This window comes from Primulina huaijiensis, unplaced genomic scaffold (assembly GCF_012295235.1).
Source record: "Primulina huaijiensis isolate GDHJ02 unplaced genomic scaffold, ASM1229523v2 scaffold39561, whole genome shotgun sequence".
NCBI classification, from domain to species: Eukaryota; Viridiplantae; Streptophyta; class Magnoliopsida; order Lamiales; family Gesneriaceae; genus Primulina; species Primulina huaijiensis.
Window position 1 is genome coordinate 1 of NW_027359316.1, and position 10,038 is coordinate 10,038.

At 36.3% G+C, this 10,038-nt stretch overlaps 3 protein-coding genes across 5 annotated transcripts; 2 read left to right on the forward strand and 1 right to left on the reverse strand.

The window, feature by feature from the left end:
• Positions 1–1,409: 1,409 nt before the first annotated feature.
• On the forward strand, positions 1,410–7,227 carry LOC140969030 (flap endonuclease GEN-like 1). Of its 2 annotated transcripts, none has more exons than XM_073430244.1 (9): positions 1,410–1,699; positions 1,938–2,129; positions 2,645–2,815; positions 3,110–3,291; positions 3,411–3,657; positions 3,787–3,916; positions 4,153–4,625; positions 4,704–6,344; positions 6,696–7,227. In XM_073430244.1, the coding sequence occupies exons 1-8, from the start codon at positions 1,505–1,507 to the stop codon at positions 4,953–4,955; spliced, it is 1,842 nt and encodes a 613-aa protein (XP_073286345.1). In that variant the 5' UTR covers positions 1,410–1,504; the 3' UTR covers positions 4,956–6,344; positions 6,696–7,227. The 2 variants fall into 2 exon arrangements, with proteins under 2 accessions (XP_073286345.1, XP_073286346.1); XM_073430245.1 differs by having other exon boundaries at positions 1,938–2,120.
• LOC140969027 (two-component response regulator ARR10-like) lies at positions 5,967–7,426 on the forward strand. The gene is made up of 5 exons (XM_073430242.1): positions 5,967–6,060; positions 6,192–6,344; positions 6,696–6,971; positions 7,067–7,130; positions 7,306–7,426. Exons 1-5 carry the CDS (start codon positions 5,967–5,969, stop codon positions 7,424–7,426), a joined length of 708 nt encoding a protein of 235 aa, XP_073286343.1.
• An 803-nt stretch (positions 7,427–8,229) lies between these two features.
• Positions 8,230–10,038, reverse strand: LOC140969031 (RING-H2 finger protein ATL7-like). Of its 2 annotated transcripts, XM_073430248.1 has the most exons (4): positions 9,957–10,038; positions 9,358–9,433; positions 9,000–9,097; positions 8,230–8,921 (listed from the first exon to the last, which is right to left on the reverse strand). In XM_073430248.1, the coding sequence occupies exons 2-4, from the start codon at positions 9,430–9,432 to the stop codon at positions 8,570–8,572; spliced, it is 525 nt and encodes a 174-aa protein (XP_073286349.1). In that variant the 5' UTR covers position 9,433; positions 9,957–10,038; the 3' UTR covers positions 8,230–8,569. The 2 variants fall into 2 exon arrangements, with proteins under 2 accessions (XP_073286349.1, XP_073286347.1); XM_073430246.1 differs by lacking the exon at positions 9,957–10,038 and having other exon boundaries at positions 9,358–9,950.

Consider the following 10,038-nt stretch of genomic DNA (forward strand, 5'->3'; position numbering starts at 1 on the left):
ATTGGGATGCGCAATATACGAAATTTGTGAAGAATCTTTCATGTTTACATGAAGGGAATTTTACGTCACTGCACTCTTTTTTCCTTACTATGGTTTTTATCTCAATGAGTTTTTCCTANATAAGATTAGAATTACAATTTTATTTTTTTTACAGCAAAATTATTAAAATATTAAAACTCATGAGCTTTTAGGGAACAAATAAAATAATTTTTGCTCGAATTAGCCTCGAATTCTATGATTTCAAACACGAAATGAATATTATTTTTATGCAGGTACACATTTTACTCCAAAAAAGTGCATGCCCATCCTGCCTTTTTAAAAAAATGGGGAAGAGGAGATAGTTAGGCACATATATTACTCCATGAAGTACAAGCCCATAATGCCTTTTTTAAAGCCCATTAGAATTCAACTCTCGAACACACCACTTGGGAGGCAAGAGAAAATAGAGTTAGGCACCACAAAAATTGTGCTTTCGTTTATTGCATACAAAAAATGTCAAACTATCACGTGGATAAACGAAGTGATGCCAACCAACATTGATTTTATAATATTTTTGGACGTCATGTCAATTGTGTTCATGATGAATGTATATCATATCAAAATTATATGTGTGTGTGGGTAAACGAGGTGATGCCAACCTATTTAACATCGATTTTACAATGTTTTTGGACGTCATCTCAACGATGCTCATAATGGGTATATAACATATATTAAAACTATACATGTGTGTGTAGTGGGTAAATAAGGTGATGTCAACATACTTAACATTGATTTTGGATTGTCATTTCAGCGGTGCTCATAGTGAATGTGCAACATATCAAAACCGTATACACACACAGACAAACTCGTATGATACCTTCTCGCATATCAATTTTGTGAGACATAACTTCAACTCGTCTTGACCAATGAAAAATATTACTTTTCACTGTATGTATGAATCGGTTCGACTTATCTCATGAATATAGCTTCATAAGATCGTCGTCCCATATGTATCTTGAGTTGAGTGAGTGCTTTGAACGTAACAAGAGCTTGTTCTTCTTGTTGCGTTTTAAGATATTTAAATCGCTTGTTTTTAAATTTTATGTTGAACTACTTGCTATTTATTATTCCTATCTTTATGAATAATATGGATAATTGTTAGATATGAAATTCTTAAATATATAATCAAAATAAAAACTTTTGATTTCTAACTCTTTTTTTTTTTTTGCTTTGTGAATATCTTTACATCGATTGGATTCAAATACTTTGTATTTCAAAGAAATCATAGAAATGGGTTGAAGAGCCCAAAACTGATTGTATTTGGGCTTTGGAGGAGCCATTTTGTTTAAGGCCCATAAATTAGCGAAGATCCATGTCCACTAATAACGGCTAGTGCTCGGGGGAAAAAATGGAAACAAGTAAATCCCAAAATTAACATTATTCTTTTCTCGTCCTTTTCCCTAGTTCACTTCGATCCACTTCTCAATAGATCTGCAATTTCCCTTCTTTTCGCGCCAGAAATACAATGGGAGTCGGGGGAAATTTCTGGGATTTGCTTAAACCCTATGCCCGATTCGAGGGCTTCGATTTCTTGAGGAACAAACGGGTTGCGGTGGACCTGTCGTACTGGATTGTCCAGCATGAAACTGCCGTTAAAGGGTATGTTCGTAAACCCCACATTCGCCTCACCTTCTTCCGTGCAGTCAATCTCTTCAGCAAGGTACGTATAACCCTCTTTTGCTCATTAATTGACGATGTCTTTGTTGAATTTTGTCTTGATTGAAACAAGAAGTTTATTTGAGGCTGTATGTGAAGGAGCTTTTGACTATTTGAGTGGAGTTTACTGGTTTTGATTCCAGTGTGCGCCTTTGTCAATCTTGTGTGTGTAGGTTTGTTTGGGGAGTTTGAAATTGATTTGGCGGTAACGAGGGTTTGATTTGTGTGTGATTAATTTGCAGTTTGGAGCCTACCCGGTTTTTGTACTTGATGGAACTCCATCCCCATTAAAGTCTCGGGCAAGGATCGCACGGTATTGCAGAGCATCGGGCTTGGACTTATCAAGCAAGCTGGAGGCGGAAGAGGGTGTCTCGGACTCGGTTGAGAGAAACTGGGCATTTAGGAAATGCGTGGAAGAATGTGTGGTGAGTGAAGTTGCTGTGTCGTTTTATCATAAAAGTTATAATTTACTGGAAATGCAACTTAAGTTGTGATTGGACTGAAAATTTTACATTTTGAAAGATGATATGAACTTGGGGTGAAGGACTTGGACTCAATCATTTTGACGGAAACAACACAAAATCCTAAAAGGAAGGATTTGAAATTTGCGGAATCGGAAGGCATCCAAACAAATAAGATCCATTCAAATCATGGATTTGAAATTGCTAAGTTTGAAATTCCTCCATCCAAATGCTACTTATAGATGCAAATGCTCATTTTATTGTTAATCACTTATCAAGTCAATACAGAACTACCAAGCTGATTATTATTTGATTGAATAAATTCTAGTTATAATTTAGTTCAAGATATTTTCTTTGAGAAAAAATATGAACTTTGTTATACACGATTTTATCCATGGAGTGAGTTAATGCTCGACTGCTTTCTGATGTCAGAAGTCCTTCATAAAATGGATTTAAACTCATCAGAGTTTGTAAATGTGTTCTGGTAGGAATTGCTGGAACTCTTGGGAATGCCGGTTTTAAAAGCGAAAGGGGAAGCTGAAGCACTCTGTGCACAGTTAAATAGTGAAGGACATGTTGATGCTTGTATTACTGCCGACAGCGATGCCTTCCTTTATGGGGCCAAATGTGTAATCAAGCGATTCCAGCCCAACTCCAAAGTGAGTATTCGATCTGATTCAAAATAAACTTGATTTTATTTTTGTTCTCTATAATTTACGAGGCATACTAAATTCTTTTTATAGACCTTAAGTGAAAGAGAGCTGAATGTCATTCAGAAAGTATCTTTTAATTGATCTAAAGCTTGAATAGACGTTATATAATATTTGCGCTTAAAATAATCATGAGAGTATAAAGTTTTAAAAATTATTTAAATTTGTATTTGTTGGTGTGTTGTATCTTTTCTTTAAAAAAAAAAAATTAATTTCACAACACTCTTTTCCTATAATGAACAGGAGCCATTTGAATGCTATCATGTAGCTGACATTGAGGCTGGTCTTGGTCTTAAGAGGAAGCATTTGATTGCTGTTTCTCTGTTGGTTGGAAGTGATCACGATTTAAGTGGTGTCCAGGGAATTGGGATTGACACTGCTCTTCGTTTTGTCAAATGTTTTAGTGAAGAAGAAATATTGGATAGGTTTGTGTTCAATTACATGTGCATATGCTTTCTCTCTCTTTTACATTCTTGTATCTAGCTTTTAGTCATTGGAAGTTTGAATCAGAATGAAGTTTGAAAATCTCTTTCACGTTGTTCAGGTTGAATAAAATAGCAAAAGGAGATCCACTGGTAGTCCAGGGAAATATTGAATCTGGAGCTGAACTTGCACGAAGTTCTGATGAATATTCGCCAAAGCCTAAACTTCTTCATTGTTCACACTGTGGGCACCCCGGCAACAAAAGGGCTCATCTCAAATTTTCTTGTGAATATTGCAGTTCGCCTGCTGGCAAGAGTTGCTGGCAGAAGTCGGTAGGATTTAAATGTGGCTGTTCATCATGTGACTTTGTAAGCCTTTATGCATGCTTTTTCGTCCTTTTCTAACACTAAATCATTAGTCTTGAACACTTCATTTTTTTATCATACGTTTTCCTTTTGCTTTTCTGATATTAATTTGAGTTTGGTGTTTGATGCCAGAGCGGGAAAGAAAAAGAAAACAAGAAAATCGAGGCTTGGAGATTTAATGTTTGCCGAAAGATTGCTTCAGAGAGAGATTTTCCTATTGATGAAATTATCCATTTGTATTTGAGCAAAAATAATGGGATTGGTACGTGACTTTAAGTTATAGTTGCTGTATAGTTCATCCATTAATAAAGACCATCACAATAATAATGAAGAAATAAGAAGGATCGGGCCTGTGTAATTGCTGTTGAACACTTATTTCAATCCTCTACCTGACATCTTTTCAGTTTGCTTCGTAAATAAAGATCTTTGTGTCTCTCAAAATATTTGTAATAGATTTTTGGCGGGAATTTAGAATACATATTTTTTTACTTGTGGCAGATGACCACCCGTCCATTAGGTTCACAAGCCCACAGGCCGAATTGCTGGTTGATTATCTGACTTATATGCAAAACTGGGAACCATCGTATATTAAGAAAATGTTGCTTCCAATGTTATCAACGTTATATCTGCGGGATGTGGCCTCCGGCCGAATGAATAACTTATTATATGGACAGTATGAGTTCCACAGCATTCAGCGTATTAAAATAAGATACGGGCATGAATTCTTTGTTGTTAACTGGAAGAAAGCTGTTAATACGCTTGGCTCTGTTTCACACACAATGCTTGAAGAGTCTGATATACAACAAGAGGAGGAATCTGGGGAAGTTGATGAATCTGTTGATTTTCTCGAAGAGCCATACGTCCCTCATATTCGCCTTCAAGATGGCTGTTGCTTTTTGTCCACAGATGAAGGTATTGAGCTCATTCAAAATGCTTTTCCCGAAAAAGCTTCTAAATTTTTTGAAGAAAAGGTTAGTATCCATCTCCCTCTCAAGTAAAAAATTGATAAACTCTTTATGTGTTTTACGATGTTGCGTCTGTTGCGACAGAAACTGAAGGAAATGAAATCACGAAAGAAGAAATGCACCTCAGGGTCTGAAGCAGTAACCGGTAATTCAGAATCACCCTCATCACGAAGTTTGCAGCTAAGCATTACCGAGTTCTATAGTTCCTCCAAAATTCTTGGCCAAAACAAGAACGAGGAAAACACAGGGAATGGACATGGTTCGACTGAAGGCAAAAGGAAAGAGTCTGGTTCAAGATATTCCAAGTCTGTCAGACGCCGACTCTTGTTCGGCTAAGCTGCTTTATTATGTTTATTGTTATCTGTAAATCCACAGGTGAGCTTACATGGCTGTGGATTTTGTCTGATGATACTTCTTGAAAGTGTAAATAATCCTTTGTGATTAGCTTGTCTTGGCTTTTCTTGAGTAAATGTTTCTCTTTATATGCCTGTTTCTATGCTTGAATCCTTTTCATTTATTGGAAACAATCTAAGTGGCGTGGATGGTAAAATCATTTACTTGTTTACACAAATAACCTTTTTTAGTTAACAATTAATGAATTTTTTTATTGATTTACATCAGGTGAACTAGGAAAAAAATTCACCCTTGTGGATTTCAATGGTACGGATCATTTTTTATGGCACGTCACGTGTAAAGATTTCTCTTCTATTCATCATTAATTACTCATGCAACCATTAATTCATTTATTTTGATGATGGATGTAAGAAATTTTATGATGAACATGCTAACACACACACATATATGCATAGTTTTGCTATTCTACACACCACTCGTGCCAACTCCTGTGCCCACCAATGAAGTCACAGAAGTGACACTCACCTATTGGATGTACAATTTCGATATGTTTCAACCCATCCAATAGGCGAGGGATATCTCATTGGTGGACACAGAAGTATGCATGGTTGGTGACAGTGTAGCAAAACTATATATCACATTCAATAGGTGAATGCCGCTTCATTGGTGGACAACATAGCAAAACTATATGTGTGTGTGTGCGCGCGCGCGCGCGCGTTACATGTATACATATAAGTTTATATATATTTGTATGAAGATTGTTGATCTTTTGATCCAAGACATATACATGGTTGTATGCTCTCTCAGTCTCTCTGTTGCATCTCTCTTTTGTTATATGGACTTGTTTTGACCATATACTATTCTAGACCCCAAAACTTCCCTAGACGGAGACAGGTTCTTCTTTAGGGAAACAAATTAAGAAAATTATTTTATTTCTATCATTCTATGTGCTCAAAATATTGGAAGCAGACATCAAGGAATCTCAACTTGTACATGGGGAACAGAGGAATTTGCATTCTTGTTGCTAATGGTGATCTTAGTTGCACTAGAATTGTGTCCGATCTGCTTCGACACACCAGCTATGAAGGTAGAACACTGAAACTCCGATGGAGTATTCCAGTAGAGGCCGTCGTTCTTTTCAATTGATTTTTTAAAAAGAAAATCTAGATGATAGTTCTAAAATTGTGTTTTAGTTGATATTTCTGTGTTGTGTGACAGTGTTGGCTACTGGAAGTGATTTAGATGTTTTGAATTCCATATGGGAGACAAAGGAGAGGATAGAACTTGTCCTGACAAGTGCTCAAAGGTTAGGACCAAATGGGATTGAGATTGCGAAACATATCAAGAAGAAGCTTCATCTTCCTGTCACATGTAAGCATGCATTTTGTTCTTCAAATTTTTGGATTCCCCACACCCATTTCCTTCGAATTGCATGTGTACGTAGATTAAATTTTAATATAAGATATGATTTTTTATTTACTGAAGTATAACGATTTTGAATTTTAAATAATGGTAGTATGGGGCATTTAGACAGAAAGTTGTCATCTATATTTAATAATGAAAAAAGGAAAATGGATAGCTCGAGTTTGTTTCACCTGAGCCCGTCTAAAATTTGAGCTCGAAATATTGGTCTGAGTCAAATTTTATTGCTTGATCGAGTCTATCTCCGGTATGTCACAAAACTCGACCTCGACTAAGCGGTTATTTACATGTTATTTGCAGTGATGTCTCCCGAAAAGGCAAAGATGGAGTCTACAACCCAACCAAGCAACTTCTCAGCATACATATTGAATAACTTAAGCAGTGATGACATTAATAACCTCTGGCGATTTGCGTTAGACAAAGAAAAGTCCGAGAAAATATCACAGAGCACTCCATTATCATCCGGTGAATGCAGCAGAGATGAATCTCCATTAATGGAAAAGAAACAAAATGTTGTTTGGACAAAAGAGATGAATCAGAAATTCTTGGATGCCATTAATATTATAGGATATGAAAGTGAGATTTATGTGTTATTTGTACACCAAAACTTGGTCTTAAAATTCTTGATAACTGTTTCTGGTGACAATTGTTTCATACATTTTGGGAAGCAGATGCAGTTCCGAAGAGAATCGCAGAGGCTATGGGGATACTGGGGCTTCGAAGAGAAAACGTCAGGTTCCTTTAGATGAGCATCTACTACAATGAAATATTTATTTTAATTCTCATCTGAATGATTGCATTAGCATCTAAATTCCCATTTTTTTTAATAAATGACAATATGCACCAATAAGTCTCAATAACAAATCATAAATAATGATTATGCGAAATCTACGCACGCTTTTGCTTCCAGCGAACGTGCTGTAGAATTCTTCATTGAAACAAGCAATTTAATCTTTCTGCAGAAATTTCGCAATGGCCTGAAACGAGCTCAGGAAGTCACTCTCGTTCAGTACCTGGCACGAGCACCATGAAGAGATCATCCATGCCCAACAGTACTAAAGAAATCCACAAGATGATTCATCATGCGACATAATTACACACAGAAGAAATACCCCTTTGGTGAGATGAACCATTACAATAATTTTAGAGCTTCACGGTTAACAGATCACTGGGTGTAGAACGTTCAGCTAAGTTCCAGCTTCCGAATATATAGTGATCAGACGAAGAACATTCTTCTGAGTACAAATAAAAAAAACTTCATCAACATATGATATCAATTCTACGAGTTCTAAACCTACCTTCAGGTTTGTGGGATTGACAAGTGATGAGAAGTCGATTGTGTTGTGTACTGAAGATCAGACTGCCAAAACATTAGTCTCCCCAGAGTCTTTCGATCAATCAAAAAATTTGAAGAATGAGATGCTGTTTCATAACACGTTGATTTCGGGAATGACAATCCGGATCAAGAAATTTATTTCCTCGAATGGATTGGCAAGAATTTGAGTGCACATTTTTTAAACAAGATGGTACTTATCCATCAAACATATAAATGTTATTTTTCCTCCGTATTGATGATATTCATTTTGCTAATTTAGCAAAGACAAGACATGAAATATATCATTATTAGTTTTTTAGAATCTCACATACCCGTTTTCAAGATTCAACCCAATTTTGTTTCCTCGTCTCAAAACTTCAGCTTTTCATCTACATGGGAGCTGCACCACCACATTCAGCGCGAAAATCATCCAACCATTGTGTGTGGTATGTGTGTGTTCTTTGTTCTTTGATGTCATAAAAATCATCTAATCAGTATCATTTTTAATTTAAGAAATCATTCAATGACAAACTATGATCTTTTCTCATTTTTTTCAAAATAAAGAAATCAGATTAAATACCATAAGTAGATTGTTGGTACAATAATTGCAGAGGATATACATATGGGTACACTCCATCTCCAGGGGTGGCATCCAAATCTTAATAAGAACTTTTAGACACAAGCCCAATCCTCTGAAATGTGAAACATGATTTACCATAAAAAAAATTCAAAAATGCCTAAATTATGCTTTCGCAACGCAAGTGATAAGTACACAAATGCTTATCATTTTCCCGAATTGGTTTCTTGCGAACTTTCAGACGCAACAATCAGATTGAATCAAAATTGCAGGCATGTTATATTATGACCTCAATGTCGCTTCTCCATAGACCCTTGAGTCGATGTCAATAGAAACAGAATCTGCATTCCTTTGGTTGCTTCGGTTGCCTACTGCATGAGCAATAGCTGGTAGCAGCCACTGCTGAGAATGCTCAACTGTAATCTCGGAGCTGTCAAAATATCCAGCTGTAGACATTGTATTTGTGTGACTCTGATTTCTTTCGGAAGATTCATCTACCGAAAGACGGCATATTGGACAGGTCAGCTGTTTTCTGAGCCAAGTATCAATGCAAGACAGGTGAAAAGTGTGACCACACTTTGGCATAATTCTCAACACTTCTTTCTCTTCGTATTCTGCCAAACATATTGTACATCTGCATTGGATAAAGAATACTGAATTTCTCGAGTAGAAAACAATTTCCAGTTGTATCTGAAATTCATAATAGACTTACAGCGCGTCTTCCATTGAACTGAATGCTTCCCGATTGAATTTCATAGTCGGAATAGCATCAATTACAACCAGAGCATGGTAATTACCCCCATGTTCTTGCTGCCAAAAAGAAAATGAAAAATAATACAAGGACTACCGCATTTGGCATTTGCAAAGTAGAAAATCAAAAGAATTTTTGCGTACGGATGAGTCGCCGATTAAAATCATATAACTTTACCAAAGACATGCAGCTTAACTTATGAAGCACACTATAGATGTCAAAACACTTGCAAAAATCATTGCTGCTTTCATTTATCAAATCCAATGACAGAAAATTCTTACTGTAAAAGTATCCCTCAAAGAAGTAGTATGAAACATACCAGCTCAAGATCAATTCTCGAGTCGATCTCAAACGTTTGCTGCTCCTCCATCCGGCGGAGCCTCCTACAAATCATTCTAGTGCACACAAAAATAATGAAAGTTGCACTCATACTAAAGCCAACGATCGTGGTAATCAGATTCGTCCCTGAGCCTAACATATCTGTGTTCCTATTTCTACAATCCAAAGGATAAACTAACAAAATAATTCCATAGAACATAAATGCCAAACGGGACACTAACAAATTCCCAAATCAAGATTCATAAAACAATGAGGTTATGAGAACTGAAATACTATACTAAAAGTCAACCATTAGTGAATCCCACATCAAGAACACACAATACTCATCAAAATCAAGATTCGGCAACAAAACAATGCTACGCCAATAAAAAAGACACAATCTTCAAAAGGGAAATATCGAGATTCATCAAAAAACGGGGAGATTTGACCACTGGCAAACCAGTATTGCAAAAGGGGCAAACAAGAAACAAGATTGGTTCCTCTAAATGGATCCCAAAGCCCTTGGAGTGGACTGAAAATGGATCAAGGAGAGACCCGTCACACATAATGGATGAGAGTATAAAGTAAGAAGAGTCTTACCATATTTCTCTTGGCTCTGCGAAATAGCATTTTCAATTGGGTCCACCTTAGCAAAGGATCCAACTTGTTATGGATATATATA